The sequence below is a fragment of the Prorops nasuta genome, unplaced genomic scaffold, assembly GCF_024137725.1.
Source record: "Prorops nasuta isolate Cenicafe-Biocafe unplaced genomic scaffold, Cenicafe_Pnas_1.2 PNAS00004, whole genome shotgun sequence".
In the NCBI taxonomy this organism is placed as follows: domain Eukaryota; kingdom Metazoa; phylum Arthropoda; class Insecta; order Hymenoptera; family Bethylidae; genus Prorops; species Prorops nasuta.
In genome coordinates, this window is record NW_027116801.1 from 2,866,974 (window position 1) to 2,886,218 (window position 19,245).

At 36.2% G+C, this 19,245-nt stretch overlaps 4 protein-coding genes across 5 annotated transcripts; 1 reads left to right on the forward strand and 3 right to left on the reverse strand.

Moving 5' to 3' along the window:
- Nucleotides 1-487: 487 nt before the first annotated feature.
- On the reverse strand, nucleotides 488-3,478 carry LOC136772882 (uncharacterized). The gene is made up of 7 exons (XM_066726119.1): nucleotides 3,403-3,478; nucleotides 3,144-3,294; nucleotides 2,820-3,060; nucleotides 2,278-2,748; nucleotides 1,768-1,971; nucleotides 1,395-1,639; nucleotides 488-1,210 (listed from the first exon to the last, which is right to left on the reverse strand). The coding sequence occupies exons 2-7, from the start codon at nucleotides 3,272-3,274 to the stop codon at nucleotides 643-645; spliced, it is 1,860 nt and encodes a 619-aa protein (XP_066582216.1). The 5' UTR covers nucleotides 3,275-3,294; nucleotides 3,403-3,478; the 3' UTR covers nucleotides 488-642.
- A 106-nt stretch (nucleotides 3,479-3,584) lies between these two features.
- Nucleotides 3,585-4,121, forward strand: LOC136772724 (uncharacterized protein C1orf131-like). Its single transcript, XM_066725851.1, has one exon. It carries the CDS (start codon nucleotides 3,585-3,587, stop codon nucleotides 4,119-4,121), a length of 537 nt encoding a protein of 178 aa, XP_066581948.1.
- Nucleotides 4,122-4,132: 11 nt separating this feature from the next.
- Nucleotides 4,133-16,249, reverse strand: LOC136772883 (b(0,+)-type amino acid transporter 1-like). The gene is made up of 6 exons (XM_066726120.1): nucleotides 15,801-16,249; nucleotides 6,321-6,643; nucleotides 5,444-6,238; nucleotides 5,130-5,343; nucleotides 4,559-4,864; nucleotides 4,133-4,486 (listed from the first exon to the last, which is right to left on the reverse strand). Exons 1-6 carry the CDS (start codon nucleotides 15,823-15,825, stop codon nucleotides 4,422-4,424), a joined length of 1,728 nt encoding a protein of 575 aa, XP_066582217.1. The 5' UTR covers nucleotides 15,826-16,249; the 3' UTR covers nucleotides 4,133-4,421.
- A 1,028-nt stretch (nucleotides 16,250-17,277) lies between these two features.
- LOC136772468 (cytochrome b5-like) lies at nucleotides 17,278-19,216 on the reverse strand. Of its 2 annotated transcripts, none has more exons than XM_066725478.1 (5): nucleotides 19,083-19,216; nucleotides 18,835-18,980; nucleotides 18,636-18,764; nucleotides 18,495-18,568; nucleotides 17,278-18,051 (listed from the first exon to the last, which is right to left on the reverse strand). In XM_066725478.1, exons 2-5 carry the CDS (start codon nucleotides 18,967-18,969, stop codon nucleotides 17,967-17,969), a joined length of 423 nt encoding a protein of 140 aa, XP_066581575.1. In that variant the 5' UTR covers nucleotides 18,970-18,980; nucleotides 19,083-19,216; the 3' UTR covers nucleotides 17,278-17,966. The 2 variants fall into 2 exon arrangements, with proteins under 2 accessions (XP_066581575.1, XP_066581576.1); XM_066725479.1 differs by having other exon boundaries at nucleotides 17,278-18,089.
- Nucleotides 19,217-19,245: the final 29 nt, after the last annotated feature.

A 19,245-nucleotide genomic window follows, 5' to 3' on the forward strand; every position in this document is an offset into this window, starting at 1 on the left:
AAAGATCATTAGTAGTAGGTTGATCAATGTGGTGGTTTATAAATTGAACCTGATTTACGAAAGCTCCACGATCTTTTATCATTTTATCAATCAGATATATGAATTCATATCTGAACTGACTTTGTTTAAGATCTTTTGGCATATCATTAATATTTTTTATGGAACCATTATTTTGAAATATTGCGGTACTCAAATTCAGATTCCATAAGTTTCGATCGTTTAAATGTTTCACTAAATGATAATGTTTTGAAATATCGAATGTTAGTGCTCACTGCACTGCTTGCGAGCCCTTAACCGCTGCCTCAACGCAGAGGAACATTTTCAATGTGAATAGTTAAACAGTCAGGACCAATTCCACCAACCCGAATTATCTTAACGGAAAGAAGTTACAGAATCACTCATTTCGGAAATAGAAGAAAACGAATAGAAACGGCCCGACGGCCGAGCTAGTTCGGCTAGTAGTCAAAATAAAAAAGAAAATCAAATATACCTAAGAACATATTTATTTTAATTCTAACAGATTCATAAGCTCCCTATTCACAAAATATTTATTCTACAGTTTGTTATATTCTAATTAATTAGTTACATTAATAAATGCATAATAAATTATTACTATAATAGATATAAATTTACTACCAAGTTTCATTTACAATGATCATCGGAATTATTTAAAGACTGTTTTATCTCCAAAGCGAGCTTGTAACCAAGTTCAGGTCTACGGTCCCTGCCTTCGACCATTCCTTTAACTTGACTGGAATTGACGATAACTCCATTGCTAGCAATAACCATGGCCTTCGTTTTTTCAATATCTACAAGATCAACTCCTCGACTACAGTCGTCGATCAGGATGGTGCGGTATCCACTGGCAAGCGCGTCGACTGCAGTAGCTCCTACGCAGACATCGTAAGCCAAGCCACAAATGTAAATATCGGTTGCGCCCTTTTTTTGCAGCTGCGATGAAAGTGTCGTCTCCGTTAGTTTCTTGTTATCCCAAAACACTGAATACGAGTCCACTTCTGGATTAGTACCCTTATAGATTTTAATAGCGTTCTCTACGATCTTCAGATCCTTGTGGAGCTCAGCGCCCCAAGAGTCCTGCACGCAATGACGGGGCCACAATCGTTGCTTCAATATTGGAGGGCCTTTAAAGGTCACCGTATCGTAAACCCTAGCAGATTCTTTGGAAATCGGACTGCTCGAGTCTACTTCCCTGGGAATAAAAGTTTCACTATTTTAGAGCCAATTTTGTTCGACGTGCTAATAAGTTTCTTGGTAAAAGTTTGATTTGACTTAAAGATAATATAATTTGTAATTTCTACAAAACACAGATAAATTTACCAAGAAGATTAAACAATCGTTAGCCTCAATTGCGATCATTCAATAACGAATGTTACCTCATTGGCAAATTATCGATGAAAGAAACATGATCAATTGGATGCCAGTCGAGGGAATAAAAGACCGAATCGAACGGCACAGTTTCCAATAAACGATTTATAGGCTCGATAACTTCCGATCCGTCATGTTGTGCAGCACAATTCTTTATATTCAGAGAGCCTGAGATAAAGTCATTTTGAACGTCTACGATGAGGAAGGCACTTTTAGGTCTCGTGCAGACTTTAATCCAACGATTCCAACAAATCTAAAGAATATAATACATGTTCAGAATGATTTGATATTTAAATTTGATTAGTTTTGATATTCTTCCACGATCTTTTAAATTTTTAACTATATACCTATTTATTTGTATGTGAATAAAAACTACTTTACCTCAAATTCCTCTCGATCGATTAGTCCGTCGCCTTTAATGTCAAAAATCGAGTAGATCTCTCGCAATTGATCCTCCTCAAGACCGTATATCTTCCCATGATCATTACGAAACAAAGCACGGCAGATTAATTCAAATTCGGAAAGGGAAAGAAATCCATCTTCGTCTTTATCAAAAGCGGTAAAACACGCGTCCATGTCTATTTGCTTGGACTATTCGTTTCCAACACTTTGTTTAATCAATACTTCAAAGATTATTTTAACACATACGTTTGCTAACTTTTGGCGGCTCTCGGTAAACTTTTCTTATAATTCTATGCTATTATCATACCTTATTATCCAGCTATACATACTTTAAGAATTTTAAAAACTAACCAATCTTTAATTCACAAAGGATATATGCTTATTTCATACAGAATAATATAGAAAATTTATTTTCAGATTTACGAATTACTATACACTTTAATTAATTTATTGTGTGAGTCTTTGATGCGTTAACAGCGACACATCCACCATCGCCTCAGGCTCCAATAGTTCGCTAACCTTGTACTTCATAGATTCTTCATAAGCATAAGTAACAGATGTATCAGTCAGTTGCATGTTGCACTGTGTTAAAATATTAATACAATTGCGTAGACGTGCACAGACTTGACGATCTTCCAAAGGAATTCTTGATAAATCTTGAGTGAAGCCACCTTCTGATCTATCAGTGTCCTGTGCACTCGCACCAATCCACACGTATCCGTTATTTCCAAGTATAAGATTAGCGCCGTTTTCTAACTTATGGAAATGAGTCTTTTTTCTTTTAATTAGAAATGGCGGAACTTTAATCATTATTCCTTGTGATAATTTTCCATATTTGAGAACTCTGGTGTGCAATGAAAGAGATCCATCTACAAATGTACTTTGTACTTCTGCACAGATTATGTCCCCTTCTTGAAGGTAACGGCGCATAGTCTGTTCATCCTCCACAGATCTTCTCCTCTGAAATTATATTTGATATTATAAGCAGTAGATTCTATTGTCAATTTATCTTTTATACATTAAGAACTTACCAATTCTCCACCAGGTAAATTGACACTTGAAATAAGTAGTGCAGAATCTAATTTAGAATTAGTGTCTACTTTCCAGCGCTTTTGTTGAACTTCTGTAATACGTCCTACTACAACATCTCCAATTTCTCCTTGATATCTTGCTTTTAAAGGTCTTACTGATATAAGTTTGTTAACTTTTTCTAGCATACCAGCGACAGATGCTCTTAATACATTATCCTCTCCAACGTATGTACCATGACCTCTAAAATAATAGTTTACTTCACAAAAATTGCAAACAAATAATAGCAACACATTCTAATATCAATTTCATATATATTTTTATACCTTAAAAAATCAGACTGACTGGAAATTTCTTCACCAGGAGTATAAACACGAGGTAATGCATTTTCATTGTAAGTTAGGTTAAAGTCAACTCTATGTAAAGCTAGTCTTATATTAACAGGAGCTTCATCCATTATGGAGTCAATTTTATTTTCTAAAAAAAGTGTTGTTAAAATACAAGCTTGTAGTGTTTATTATGGACACTTATGGTGAGGTATCAACTATATTTTTTTGTATCAATTACAAACTGGAAAATACTCACGTGGATCAACGCGCTATCCGGCGCTGTCGCCGCTATGCCCATGGGCGTGCTGAACACGGCCATTCAATGCACTATGCATGCTTGTTGACAAACGCAAGAAACTAACCTCTTATGAGACAGCAGTAAGCTAAGATTGTTTTTCAAGAAGAATATAACATTATTTGTGTGAATTAATTTGAAAAATGGACGACTTTGTGTCTACAAAAGGATCAAAGTTAAAAGAAAGCTCTGTGACAAATTTTGTTGCTATAAACTATGATGCTCCAAAGAAAAAGGTCAGAGAATCTTTGAACATACCCAAAGATGATATACAGAAGAGAAATGAAGACAAACGAAATAATAAAGATGGTACAAGCTGTACAGAAATGGATGTGAAAAAGAAACAAAATTTGGAAATGAAAAGAGCTAGGTATGACATTATTAAATTTGGAATGTCTGGAATTGGGAAAGATAAAGCCAAGGAAGCGAAAGTAGCTTTAGCTATAAGCCTTGGGGCTAGACCTCCAAAAAAAAAAGCAATTAATTATAAAGAGCTTCAAGAGATGAAAAAACGAGAGAAACTGAGAGAAGCGCGAAAACAAAAATTAGCCTCAGGCCATATTCAAAGTCTCAAGAAACACAAGTCTCATAAGCCAAAGAGAAAAGAGCATGAAAAGGGTGGTATTCTAGGAGTATATGGGAAAGTAAATGAACATGTTTTACGTAAGGGAAAAAAATGAATAAATTAGCAAACATTTAAAATATTCTGTTTTATTTCCTTTGCTGTCATTAACATTGAACTATCTCTAACGATAATATTTTCTGTACTCTGTATACTATGTACGAAGAATAACGTGTAATAAAATAATATTTTTATGTATTCGTGAATTCATTCGGGCCAGCCTTGAGCATTGTAATATAAAGATTGCTCTTTTCTGTAATTATGTATTTAAAATAAGTATATTTATTTTGGTAGCTTTCGCAGTGTCACAATGGAATGATTCAACACTGTAGAAGCTTTTGGCGATCTTCCTTTGGAATCAGTCAAAGGCAGCAGCAGTTGGTGCCACCTCCAATAACATCTGAAGAAAAGCATTAACTCCTTCTGTAAGAAGAATGAAGATTTATACAACTGAAAAGATGTTTAGTAGTAAGAGATGTTAAGGGAGAATCTTACCCATGAATTTTGGTACATATCCATACTTAACAAAAGGGAGGTAGACGAGCATACCCGCAGAGATGAAACCGGCAGCGTACAGGTACTCGATCTGGGGCTTATCAATGATAGGGGCCACTATCAGGTACGCAGAAATCACAAGTACGAGCACAGGAATAATCAGCGGGCATTTGTATGGTCGTGGATGATTCGGTCTGGTCCTTCTCATCACCAGGAGAGCTAACATTGCCCCGCCGTAGAAGATCCAAGCGGTGAAAGAGAAGAAATCTATGAGGGAATCTATGCTGCCGGATAGGACCATGGCACCTAAAAACCCAGAAAGGAGATTTCACTATAAAGTATGTATTTGAACATAAATAATTAAAAATGAATACAAAATACTTATAACAACATTATAATTTTGTTTTTAGTATGAACTATAACTGGACCATTAGAGCCTATTCCACCCATTGCTAAACCTTTTGGTTATTTTATCCATTTATCAAGAGCTAATTTGAATTGGTGATTCCTACAGAACGGATAAATTGCCAAGAAGTTGAAGCTACCAATCCTAATAGAAGCAGAATCGAACCTGCAACGAGGGAGTGGAAGATGAGACCTGGTGCTGGTGTGAAACGCCTGACATGGACGTAACTCAAGCAATCTAGAAGGTGTCCTTCACGAGAGGCGGCAAAGCAGAGTCTTCCAGCTGCGAATAAAGTTCCATTGGCGGATCCAAAAGTACTCACCGCCACTGACAGAGGCATTAGCCAAGCCATGATGCCCAGGATTCTATTACCGAAGGTCTGCAATGAAATTTGCAAAGCTTAGAGAATCAATGCTGATATGAAATATCTTTTAGGGTATAACTAGTGCGTTAGGAAGAGGAAGAAGATTGAAAATTACCACTGCGACAGCTTCGCTCTCGATCATTTCAGAGGGCGACATGACTGCCAGATAGGAGACATTAATGAGGGCATAGCAGAGAGTGACCAGAGGAATGCCGATCATGATGGACCTTGGGAGATTCTTCGAGGGGTCCTTGATCTCCTCAGTGACGTAATTGAGATTGTTCCAGCCATCATAGGCCCAGAGACCGGTGTAGAAGGCTGTCGCGAGTCTACCAATATTGATACTGGTACCATCTATGGTACCAAATGGATTCTGGAGGTGCTGGGTGTTACCTTGAGCCAGCTTATAGGAGCCTCCGGCGATGACGACGAGAATAGCGATCAGCTTGCCTGCCGTGAAGGCGTTCTGGACACCCGTGGCAAGATTCACGCTGTAACAGTTGACCAGCAGTATCAGGACAATCGCCAAAAGGGCTACGAGCTTCACGACTTCCTCAGGCGGTTCGCATTCCGCTGCGAACGCCTCTACAGCGTACTGAGCAAAAGACAGGCAAATGATGGCCATTTGCGAGGGCTTCAGCACCAGAGTCGACACCCACGAGAAGAGAAAAGCTGGAGGTGCTCCAAAAGCATCCATGAAGTAGGCGTACTCAGCGCCGCTGCTCGTGTTCATCGTACCCAGCTCGGCGTAGGCCAGCGCGCCGCAGAGACTCAACAATCCGCAGCCTGTCCACACCAGGAAACTCACTCCTATACTGCCTGTACGCACCAAAAGACCTGACGGCGAGACGAAGATCCCAGATCCGATCATCGTGCCAACGATTAGAGCCACCCCACTGACGAGTCCCACCTGTCAACAAATGAGCCAGCGTAATAATCTTTCATGGGGATTCTTTGCTACTTCATCATAAGGACGGGTGGAGATTTCTTACCCGTCTCTTGAGGTGAACAGGGTTGTTCTCCTCTGGGTCCGTCCCCTCCAACCCTCCGCCCCCTCCACCCCCGTCTTCGTCATCCCCCAGACCCCCTGAAAGGCCCCTCTCCTCTTGCCGCTCTTGCCTACGTTGCTGGGCTTGCTGGGGTTGGCCGAACGACGACCTTGAACCATCCCAACCATTGCTGCTCGCACCGTTTGACCTGCGTGATAATAGCGTGCCTTCCCCATTCCCAATATTCCCTCCCCAACTGTGATTTGGGATTTGTTGCTGCGCAGCTTGGATACCGTTACTCGCCTGTGGATCATGTCCCACGCTGACTGAAATAATTTTTTCATTAATATTCATTAATTTCTAACGTTTACTGGTTGGATAGTTAAAAGTCATTCTTTTGTGTCAATATTATTGGAACGAGGCATTTTTATTCCATAATGATTGTAAAATCAAGCTTAAACTATATTAATCGTGTTTCGTTTTAAGTATGCTATTATTTGAGTTAGAGCCAGTAGAGGTGGACCACGTGGCCACACTAGGTATATAGTTTCTATGACTTTACGACAATTGCGGTATGAGGCAAGTCTCAATTTAGATGATTTGCCACGTTCTAATCAGTTGTTACGTTAAACTTACATAGAACTATAGAAAGTTTCCATTTAACTAGAAATGGATTCAGTGATAAAAGTCAATAATTGCGATTACCGAAGTATTTTTCAAGGAAATATAATCGATAAAGTAGCGAGGGTCGATAAGTGGATAACGTAAATGACAGGGATAAAGATCAATGATTGCGAAAGGTAATGAGAGTCAACTGCCGTGTTTCACTATGAATTATTTCAGTCTGACAGAATGTATATGACACTTCCCAGAAAGAAAAAAAAACTCAGCTCAGAGATAAATACCAATAATTACAAGCGGTAATGAAAGCCAGTTGACGTGTATCATTATGAATTCTTTCAGTCTCATAAAATGTATGAAGCACTCCAAAAAAGAAAAACTGAAATCAGGGATAGAGATCAATAATTGCGAGGGACAACGAAAGTAAGCTATTGTGTACCATTAAAAACTTTTTCAGTTTCAAAAAATCTACCAAGTCTCTTAAAATGAGAGCAACCAAATTCATCGATAAAGACCAATAATTTCAGAAGATAATGAAAGGCAACTGTCGTATATCGTTACAAATTCTTTCACACTCAAAACAATGTGAAAAGTCTCTTAAAAGATAATAAAGCCGAATTGAGGGATGAAGATCAATAATTGCATAGGCCATAGGTAATGCTGCAGTCAGCAAACAAGTGTACTGAATTACCACGTGTTGTTATAAATTTCTGCACTTGTGTAGCTTCACAAATACCGCTCTATTTAAAGCGCACATGTATAAATATCTATATATACATATATAAGAGGGTCTGGTTTCCGGTAATCGATTAACCTCTATATAGTTGCAGCGAAACTTCACCTCTAAAGGTGCTCTAAAATGCATTATGAGAAAACGTAAGAATGAAACTTGTTCGAAATAGGCCGAACAAAAATTGGTGGGAAATTAAAAATAATGAGATTATAATTTTCGATGCATATTTACTGGCACGCAGATGTACGTTAGACGAGGAAGAAGATGGAATCGGATCGTGGCGCGCACCACCCGTGATTATCGCTTTTGGCATTCTGGCGCGAGATGCAAATAAAACGGATCGGAAAACGTGAGCAGCGCAAAATCCACTTTTACTTATTTATGCAGCTCCTGCGAGGCGACATAGATTATATTATTTATTATTGTCATGCGAAAACCGCCGAGTGACCGGAATAGTCGGTTTGGCGGATTTCCAGATATACCTCCTCGTGACCGCTTTTTTCCTTCGTTGCCGCCATCCAATATGGCCGACGCGAGTCCCGGATTTTCCCGCCACAAATTTCCGCTCCGCTTCTCTCGTTTCTCATTTCTATCACGAAGTTATCGTCCTAACTTCTAAAGTCCCCCTCATTCCCCTCTTCCTATATAATTGTAATTATTCTTGAACAAAAACTAGCAAGAGCTTCGGTTATCACGAATTTTCCACTTTAGCACGATTTATCTCTTATCTGCTCGTCTTAAGGGTATTTAAAAACTAGAAATACGACTGCAAAGTCCTAAATTAGCGAAATCCTCGCCAAACGATATTTGGCTCCGTTTCAATAGTCGTTGAACTTGAAATTAATGAGATGCGACGGTTTCGGCTAATTTGTATGATAATTGTGGACCAATCGTGAAATTTCGAGTTTCATCCAGTTAGGGGAAGAGAAAATTGGACGATGCAACTTTTAATAAATATATCAAGAGTGGCGAGAAGATAGGTTAGGTTTGGCCAATCCCAACATGTTCGACTGTGTGATTTGCGAATGTTTCGTTTATCGACGAGAGTCACTGGCCTCTCAACACTGACTTTTTCTACTTGTTACATTCTTATCATTATTATTTTATATATATGTTTTTTTTGGCAGACCACGAGCAATTAAGAGGAAAAGTTTGGACACTTCAAAGTGGCCAATTGTGAATTTTAGGATACCCCGACTTGGAGCAAATATAAACTTCACAGAAACAGTAGATTCTATTAATAGACTGAGCCAATTTGCTACTTTTGTCCAATGAAAATTATTATGCTACTCGGTATAGTAAACCAGCCTTTCTTATATTTATTGTATTACTTTAATTCACTTGAAGCGTAGCCACAGGTATCGACATTCAAATATATATATAGATGTTCTAAAATTATCCGTTCTTTGGAAAAAAACTATATTTCTCCATATCTTTTTCACTCGATTAAAGTGCGACCGGGTATCATTATCCGGATCTACGTAAATAGATAAGAATTATTCGTTTTGTGGTTCAAAACTTTGATATTTCCTGATTTTTTTTGCACTCGGATGAAACGTAACCGGATATCAGTATTAAAATCTGCATTGATTAAAATTTCCCAGTTTGTCAGATAAAACGTTAATATTTGTTCGAGACTTTGTCGTTCAATTAAATCGTAATCGCGTAAGAGTATTGGAATCTGTACAAATGGATTAGAATTATCCATTTTGTGGGATAAAATTCTTGTCAGTGGGTGATCCATGTTGTTACGTGACGTCTAATTTCCGTATCACTGGAAGATTATCGGATTGATTTTACTACGTGCATTAATCCCGCATTCCTTTCGTTAAACGTGACTGATATTGTTCTTTCCTTTTAGTCGACTCGACCTTGAAACGATAAATCGAGTTTCAAGGCGGAGAAATTCTGGCAAGCATACAGTGTATTTAAAAAACACCATTCCGATCGTAATTGTGTCGGTAATTGTGTCAACGTACCGAGCAAGAAATCAAAACAAAGATGATCTTCATTCCCGATTGTAAGAAACATTTACTTCCGGAGTAAAAATGGAATCGAAGGGAAAGTATATTAAGAAAAACACCATTTTCTCATTCATTAAATATTTTTTTAAAGATACCCAATAATAGCTGTAGACTCTTCAGCCTCGTCACTTGATTCGTCGCATGGATTCAATTTTCATCTCTGCGTCGAGCTTAACGATTAAGGACGCCTCGCTAGCGAGTGCATATGGCCTGTGGATACGTGTGACGTCAGCCATTGTTCTTCAAAGGTGACGTATGGCTCCAGCTCGAGTTACAATTTCTGCGAACCTTGGGTTACGTTAAATAAAACACAGCTTTATAAAAGTATCGGAAGTGATAAAGAGGAACGAAGAGATTTCTCTCGATAGTTTCTCTGGGACCACTTTACCGCCTGGAAGTTACTTGAGAAAATTGAAGATTGAGTTAAAACGAGATAAAGGCTGGAAAATTGAGAAGTGAAAAAAGTCGAGATGTGATCAGCCTTTTCGTTGAGGCTTAATTGGGACGGTCTGGAGAGTAACGAAATGGCGTTACAGCCTTCATCATAGTTTTAATTCGTTAAATTAGCTCTTTGACTGAAGAATATAGTGGAGTCAAGTGACAATGGCTGAACCAGACCACGTGTTCTACCAGCTCGATAATAGGCGATGAGAATTCTAATGGAGAACCCCCACGATGAATGCGATACGATTCAAATATCGGTCCATAACTGAGTTTTTGGTTCAAAGATAGGAAACATATGGTGTGAACTATAGTGTAAAGAGATAGCGATTTAAATATTTTAGCAGATCAACGAAAATCGGTTAATTACAAAATCAACCAAGTCGAATGAGAGCCTCTGGTAAAATACGAGGAGGTTCGAAGGTTGGCTTTGAATTACTGATTATAATGCAAGAAATTCCATGCTTCTTGACAATGTAAACACGGGAGGATTTAAATATTAAATGGATTTATGATTTTGAGATAAACATAACAAATTAAATGAGAACCCATGGTGAACGCGAGAGATTTCAAAGAATGTCTTGTAAATTAATCATCTTTTGTAAATAATGATTTTATACATATATGATTGTTGTTAATGGAAACAGAGGACTTTTGTTATATTAATATTTAAATGATTTTTTGCAAAATGAAAAAATTCGAATGAGAACCGCTGGCGAATGCGAGGAGGCTGTATATCAGTTTATAAATCGAATAAAAACTCAGCAACCTCGCCATTCTTTGTTGACCAAACAAATGGGTAGGAATCTAATTACTTTTCTAGTTTAATGATAAGTGCCAAGTAGCTGCAGAATGAATAAACAGGACTGAACGTTAGAATGTGTAATTTTGTTAAATTCACTGACAATTGGATGTTGATTAAGCAGAGGTGCTTTGATTGAAAATTAAAAGGAAAATCTTACACCTGCTGGTCATAATGAAACGAACGCTGCTAAAACCAAGAACAATGTGAGGCAAAGGCAGAAAAATCTAAACATTTATATATGTATCGCTATGAGGATAACTAAACAAAAAAATGAAATTATCAACCGCAAGATAAAATTTCTGTAAGAGCAGTGAAAAACCTATCGTGGGTTATATTTAGAGATGACATTTTCCTTACACAGAATCAGGTGTTTTATCCTCGTTCTCTCTCCTGCCTCACTTTATTTACATCTTTGCATTTAATCAATTTTTTACGAGTCTTCGGGAACTAAACGTCCAACAACAAAAAATACAGATTTTTTCTTCTTTCTCGGATAATTGATTAATCCTCATTAATCACCCTTAAGATTCCACAACCGAGATCAACTGACGATTTATCGCTCCCTGGAATATTTATCCTGCCTTCTCATTGACCATAAATCTACGGCACTCGATCTTATTAAACTTGGAAAACTCACTAATTCGACCAAAAAAACATCAAAGAAGAGAATTTCTAACGAAAAAATACTCGATAAGAGGAGATACAAATTTTATTCTATGAAAAAAAAAATCATTCGTGAGTAAAATAAATTGTAACGATTAATTAATTATTGAAAATGGAAAATATTTCTGTGAAGAAGCATAGGGCTTATTGTTACGTGGGAACGATTGGCTTAATTAGGCGGAATTGTTTTAGGTTTAGATACTTAACGAATGTTCGTCCTCTTGTATAGTAATCGTCACGATAAATCATGCTACGAATGAAAAAAAAAGTTTTTAAATAGAAGACTTTAAAAAATAATTTAAGTTTCTTACTTAATTGAATTTAAATTAAAAAGAGAATTATTCAGTGGAGTTATTTAAGGAGGTTTGATTATTGGGAGGAGCAAAAGTTTTCTTTTCTCAAAACTTTACTGATTTGCGGTGTTAAAAATAAGCAGCAGCCGAGAGAATATCCCGAGTCTCAACTTTTCATCCTAATCTTCTATTCTGCACGAGAGAAAAAATTCACGTGACTTTGGGAACTGCTACGAGGGAGGAAAAAATTACTCGTCTATTTTTGCTTCAGTGACTCTGCCATTGCACGTTAAAAATACATCAATTATCGATGTAACCGTGTGTATACATTATCTATAACTTTCTAACCTATCAAATACCTTGACCCCCTCCCCTTTTGCTTGTTCTTATTCTTAGTCCCTTAAAATTGAAAATAGAGTAGCGAAATTATTAATAACTATAAGTTCAATAGTCTACTATTTTAATCTCCCTATTTTCGAGATGAAACTGCTTAAACTACTATTTGTAAAAAATTATTCCGTGTTAGTAAGCCATTTTCCTCTGTATAAATAAAATATATTATTCCGTTTATTATAAAAAATAATCCTTCATGTTGATTATTCTTCAATCAAGCTGTACATTAATTGTTGATGAAATATTCTTCCATTAATAAACAAATATGTGAGAAAAGTTTTACGCGTAATTAAATGCTGTCAGGAAGACGATTTTCCGATTGTTTCTCGGCACTAAATTGATAGCGTTTCGACACCGAAGAATGGAAGTAGATAAGTCTTGGTATGCGCAGACCAACTTCTGTTGATCGAAATATTGCGTGCTTCCAATTGAACGGGACCAATCAGATTACTCGAAATATTCTAAAATTATATCTTTCATTGTTTTTATTTTCTCTAATTTATTCAAGTTTTTTGTATTCAATTTTGAGTTTTTGTCATGTTTATTTTTTCTAAAGCAACATTTTCATATTGAATAATGAATGTTTACGATTCCTGTGTGGTACTGCACTGGACCAATTTTGTCAGTTAAACAAAATATGATTTTCTCATTTAACGACGTTCATGAAATAGTTTCCAAATATCGACGGTGATTCGTTATAATTTTTTTGCGTTTTTCCCCAAAGCGTCTCGAGGCTCGCGAGGAATCAGAGTAGATAATCCCTGGCATATTCAGACTATATTTTGCTCGGCGCGTTCAAGATGCGCGCCAGTTTCTGGTTTCACGGGATGACGCAACACTCCGGGTCGCCCACGTTGCATTAAACAATTCGCTACGCAAATTCCACAATCGGGCTCGAAAGAATAAGAATTTAAGCGAATGCATTTTAATAAGCGCCACATAATTTTTTAGCAACGTTTTTCCGGTATTTTCGTTAACTTAAAAACTCGCAAATCAAAAGATAGTTTAGTTTCTGTAGGAGAGTAATTTAAAATAAGAAAAGTGGTTCGAGACACACTGTACGTATGTGCCAGCTTAGGAGACTAACCTAACCTATAATTTTTACCTGGAAGTGAATTTTGTAAAAACAGTTTACTCTTCGTTTATTTTCTTCGAGATATTTTCCTCCTATTTTAAAATAAATAAAAGAGTTTCCAGCCTTTCAAATACATCTACGAAATCCGTACAACCGATCAAACTCTCGTTTGCTGAGAAATCACCTGGTATTTCTTGCCTGGGAAATTCAATTAAACAAAATCTCAAGTTTTCTCCATCTCTCCCTCGAAAGCTTGAAAATCTTTTAATTTAGAAATGTCCTTCTCTGGAGAAATAGTTGAAGAATTTCAAGCCTTTCGAATGCATTCGTGAAATTCGTATAATCAATTGAAAATTAGATTCAAATTTTAATCTCCTCCTGCAAATTTCTCATTTTCCTTTTATATTAAAAAAAGCATGAGTCTTCGTGAAACGTTTATTCGAGTAACCAGAAATATAGAGAATTATTGCTTTGTGAACTTCATTTAGTTTCCAATATTTTGACTAAAACTGACGGTGATTGGAAACTGGCAAGTGATTATTTAAGAAGATTTTGGAGGACTGGGAACTACGAGAAAGTTGAAAAAGGATCAACCAAGTGGCCTGCGTTCATCGAACTTGCCAATTGAGAAATGATTAATTGAAATATTGGTCTATTCATACATCGCATCGTTGGGTCAGATTATTATTGACCTTTTTCACTTAAAATCAATCTACCAGCCTTTTCTACTAACGCTCAAGTACACTGACTGACAATAATTCTCTCAACCTCCAGAGATCCAAAGGCAATATACAGTTTAATATCGTAATTATAACATCAAGGGGATCAGCAAAATATTTTGAATAAAATAAACAATTTATTCAAAATATTTGTTTTCAAAGCCAACATAAAAAAATGTGAGAAATAATAACCCTTCAATATTTATGGTTTACTGTTTCAACTATATCGAGGAGGGTGACTCCCACGAGTAAAAATAATCAACAAACGTATCTCGATAAATCAATATCAATTGTACAATATTACGTCTGTATGCACTTTGTTCACTTTTCGCAAAAAGTGTTTCTCAAGTGTTACAATCAAAAGTATATATTTAAAGTGCAGAGAACGTTAAACACACATATACAGAGAGGTAGAGTCGTAGAATAATAACTATCTACGACGAGAATGATACACAGAAATTTCTTTGAATAATAGGGGATAAACAAAGCGAAATGATTATTGTACTTCTTCGTGTGATCATTTATTCCACATCGTGATGTAATTTTACACTGTAAAATAATCCCTCTGTGTTCCGATATCTTGATGCATCGCGATACACGTATAGTAACAATAAATTTTAGCGTAGCGAGATTAATTACGATACATTTATCAATGGAAGAGTGATTAATTTCGAATTAAAAATCAATAAGATTTTCATCTAGAAATTCAATTTAAGAGCAAAGTTTCGAAGCGTCGAGTGATATTACGTAATCGAAAAGTGGTGAGAAAAGAAGCGAAGAGTCGTGTGATTGACGCTTGACATTCGGATTTCGGGAGCGAGACGTCACTCGAAAGAGGAAAATAGCAAAGAGCTAATAAAAAGTATATATAGGTCTACTTTTTTTTTCTTCAATAATGCACAAAAATTAGAATGGCATAACAAAGGTCTTATTTCAATAATTGATAAAGATTTTTAAATTTACGAAAATATAATATTTAAGGAGATTGGTGGAAAAAATAATTTTCGTTTTAATTGGATCACGATAAAGCTGAGCGCTGAAAATCGCGCAGCTTCGCGAGCGAGGCGCCAGGAAAAAAATAGGAATTGCAATGTAAAAAATGTATAGGCGATTCAGAAATCGTTGGAAAATTATAATAGCCGCTCAACGGGTTTTAATTAGACTGTAATAAAGTGGATGACGCAAAAGTCTTGCTTGGCACACGTGCATTCATCACATGCAAGCATCACGAGATTTTACACCAACAGGTTTACACCACATTTCCACCAGACTCCCGCCAATAAACTTTGTTGCACTCTTAAAGTTTAAGATTTATTGCTTGCACAAAGTTCGATTGGAAAGATGGTTACCAGAAATAGTACGGAACAAAACTGATAAAAATACACAAAAAATGACCAAAAATTCAAATTGATCGAGAATTCAATTTTTTTAACATTATTTAGTTTTTATTGAAAACCCTACGTTGTTTTAAAAATTTAATTAGCATCTTTAAATTAGATTAATTAATAATTAAATTTTGTTCAGTATCCAGAAAATATATTCTTATTGAAATCTCTGTTATTTTTCAGATATAATTAATTGTGTAGTACACAAATTGATAAGTTGAATGAAAATGACGAAAAAATGGCTTGGGGGTGGGGGATGATAAATTGCTAGATTGGAGGATATAAATTGTGCAAAGTGGGATAAGATAAGAAGATTAAAAGGATGTTTTACCTCGTTTGAAGGGCGCGACATGCATGACTCTGAGAGGGAGCGATAAGAAGGGCGGATCGTGAGACCGCCTCTCATGACACCACGCCGACTTTTCAGTGCTAGCACTGCACCCTGGGTGACTCGCAGCTTTTCTTCACCCGTTACTTTTCAGCCTGCTCTCTTCTTCTCCCTCTCACTCTCTCTTCCGCTTGATCTATTAATTTCACTTATTCAAAAACTTTTGAGTTTTCTCTCTTTCTCTCTTTCTGATTCTTTTCGACACTCTCCTTTTTCTCCTCTTCTTTTACTTTTATACCCTCTCTCTCTCTCTCTCCCTCCCTCCTCTTAATTGTATCCCAAAGGACACAGTATCACGATATCCACGAATTTTCAAAAATCTCTCTGGCAAACACAAAATATCCCAGTAGAAAAAGGAGAGACTTGAAGCAGACGACGCACGCCTATCGAGCTCTTGCGCTGAACTGAATTCTGGTGGCTGGCTTCGGTTTCGCTTTTCGTTTCGAGTTTAGTTCGACTCGGCTCTCCTCGGAACGGGACCGCGTTTGTGGGGAATGGCAACGGGGATGGCCCTCGAACTTCGACGCCAGAAACCAGCGGCAAAGAGATTTATTTTTCAGGCCCTCCCATTTCCAAATTCCCAAATTGTCCTTTAATCTTCTTTTTCCTATTTGTCTTTCAATCCGTACCAACTCTTTTTCATGTTCTCCTCATCTTTCTCTCCCTCTCTCTCTCTCTCTCTCTCTCTTCCACATGATGGCTGTTTTCATTGGTCCTTTATTGGTATATTTAACGTTAAAAATATACGAGACCTGGAAACGTTACTTTAAAAATTTTATGAGATTCACCTATTTATGGGATTGAATAAATTGTATAATATACGAGGTGGATTAATAAGGATGATAAATATTGAAATGAAACTCCTCTGATGTTATACTGTTCGTCGTTTCCTCTGTTGCATCGATGGCGTCGGCGCTGATGGTCGCTCGATACTTTATTCGGTCCCCACGCTCGCTACCCATCGAAACTTCCACTCTCCCATTCATCCAGGATATATTCCAATTCTATTTTCATCGATTTTCGCTCGTTCCCATCCACAACTCGATATCCTAATTGTACTGCTTGATCTTCTTGAATCGTTGGTAACAGAGTTATTTAAGAATTTCTGAAACTTCTACATTTTCAACTTGTACCAATAAAAAGTACTAAAAAAGATATGTAAGAAGAAGAAATTAGAATATACTTTTCTTTCTTCCTCGAATAATTCAGTATCGTAAAATACTTTAAAAATACAGACAGCGTGAAAATATCAGAATTATAAGCTTGAGCAAGCAATTTTTTCATGGAAATATTGCTATTTTACAGAAAAACAAAAATTAGGTTACTCAATTAAAAGATACTTTCTTAAAGAACGAAGGACACGACATAAATATCCTTAACTTAAATAATTTACAAAGTGGATAAAAGAAAAATATCTTAATATTCATGTAGTAAAAATATATTTACATCCTTCATAAACACAGCAATTATAAGATCATGTTTTTTATCATTTTTTCTATATTTTTGGACTTTAATTGGATTGTACTTTCAGGTGTATAACAATTTTTATCAGAAAATCAGTACATGTTAAATAATAAAGATATAGAAAGTTTAATAAATTATACAAATGATCAAAATATTAAAGTATCAAATGCTGAGCAACTCGTACAATTCCTCCTTTGTGTTCTTTTATTGGTTGAAGCTTTGCTAAAATTTGGAGAATACAGTTAAGATTTATCAAAATTGCTATATTTTTGATAACTTTACTTTGATCAGAGCTTGGATTTGTTGATTTAGTTTTTCTTTAATCTTGATTTGACAATTCTTTGTATTTACGAGGAAAGTCCAGAGCATCATGCAATTAAATAGATATTTGGATTATTATCGATAATATCATTCTGTAATATATGGATATATATATTTATACTTTGATTCAATTCAATTATATAATATCATGATACTCTTTTTTTTGTAAATGCTAGGTCTGTTGGGAACACTGGTGCACAGACACACCTTTCATAAAATATAATTACAGTAGTGCTCAATGTACAATCATCAACAATGATTAATAGCTTAACAATATTTGTTAATATTAAAAAACAAGATACAAAAACTGTATCATGGAATGGTTTAATGTGAACTGATGAAAAAACGGTAGACAAGTGTTGCCAGCACCCCAAGGGTAATTGGTATCAGCCAGGACCTCCAAGAACCACTGCAATAGCCAATCATCACATCACGATGCAGCAACGACTATTTAATATCATAATTTTATCATAAGTAATTGTAAATCAATTTCAACTGAACAGGCACAGTTGTTATGACAAAAATTAAGCTCTGCTGGATACATCTCCCTCAGCCTACATAAAACATATTTATTACCAAATGATTAAGACAGAGTGGCATCTATACACACAAATCTGTGAAAACAGCACTAAGCCAAACATCATGATTAAATTCTAGTTTATTTATAAAACATTACCCCATTTTTCAATATTTAATTTAAATGTGAAACATTTAAAATCTCCTATAGATTAAAGCAAAGAATGATTAGTTTGAAGATGTACTCTTAAATAAGCATTGTGCCTATTACACGAAAATCACAGTTAAACAAGACACATGTAATAAACATTGGATGTATACTTAAAAAATATATACCTTGAGCTATCATCCTCTGGTGCTCCACTTGACCAGTCCTTGTCCTTCTTTTCATCAGACTTTGTCCTTTCACTCTAAAAATTATGAATGCACATGGAATAACTAATCGAATTTACAAAATTAATATCAACAAAACAGTACCTCTACTAGTTCTCCAATTTTATACGGCTCCATCATCTGTCTGGCATCCATGGAATGACCAATGTCCTCAAAAGGCTCAGTTCCATCGCGACCAGCCTGCTCCAGCAAAACTTCCTCACCACCAGGGTGCTTTAAATAGAAATCATAAAAATGAAGCAAACTCATTCTAACCTAAAAACTCTAAAGAAAATTATGAAACCTCATTGAGAAATTTGGTAACATCGTAGACTTTATTATGAATGATTATCCATGCATCATTGCTATCGATGTGCTTAGCAACCTCCGCACGGGTGTAAAATTTATTGGAAGAGTCACTGCTAGCCTGGGACGCCATTTTTTTGTTCTCTGCAATAAATAGTTGAAGCTCAATAATTATAAATGGGAAGAGAAATAATTTTACCGTTTAACATTAAATTGATTTAAATATAAATATATATCTTATTATACTTTATTCGTCCTGATCGAGACAAGTTAGCTTCGCAACGGAGTTTCTTGTCAGGGGTCGGAAACTCTTAAGATTTTTGCTCACGATAAAATTGCGAGTTCTTCTTATTAGAAACATTTCGAGATGGCGCGACAAGCAGCTACTACAGCGGCACGAGTGTTCAAT

Excerpts from the sequence above, each read along its gene's own strand:
- LOC136772882 (XM_066726119.1), bottom strand. The coding sequence starts at position 3,274 with ATGGATGAAGCTCCTGTTAATATAAGACTAGCTTTACATAGAGTTGAC. Across the intron at positions 3,061-3,143 it reads AGTCAGTCTGATTTTTTAAG|AGGTCATGGTACATACGTTG; the intron begins GTATAAAAATAT and ends CTATTATTTTAG. Across the intron at positions 1,640-1,767 it reads TCGATCGAGAGGAATTTGAG|ATTTGTTGGAATCGTTGGAT; the intron begins GTAAAGTAGTTT and ends TATATTCTTTAG.
- LOC136772724 (XM_066725851.1), top strand. The coding sequence starts at position 3,585 with ATGGACGACTTTGTGTCTACAAAAGGATCAAAGTTAAAAGAAAGCTCT.
- LOC136772883 (XM_066726120.1), bottom strand. The coding sequence starts at position 15,825 with ATGCATGTCGCGCCCTTCAAACGAG. Across the intron at positions 4,865-5,129 it reads CTTCCACTCCCTCGTTGCAG|GTGCCATGGTCCTATCCGGC; the intron begins GTTCGATTCTGC and ends CTGGGTTTTTAG. Across the intron at positions 4,487-4,558 it reads ATATGTACCAAAATTCATGG|AAGGAGTTAATGCTTTTCTT; the intron begins GTAAGATTCTCC and ends TTCTTCTTACAG.
- LOC136772468 (XM_066725478.1), bottom strand. The coding sequence starts at position 18,969 with ATGGCGTCCCAGGCTAGCAGTGACTCTTCCAATAAATTTTACACCCGT. Across the intron at positions 18,765-18,834 it reads TTACCAAATTTCTCAATGAG|CACCCTGGTGGTGAGGAAGT; the intron begins GTTTCATAATTT and ends TTCTATTTAAAG. Across the intron at positions 18,052-18,494 it reads CCAGAGGATGATAGCTCAAG|TGGTTCTTGGAGGTCCTGGC; the intron begins GTATATATTTTT and ends TGGCTATTGCAG.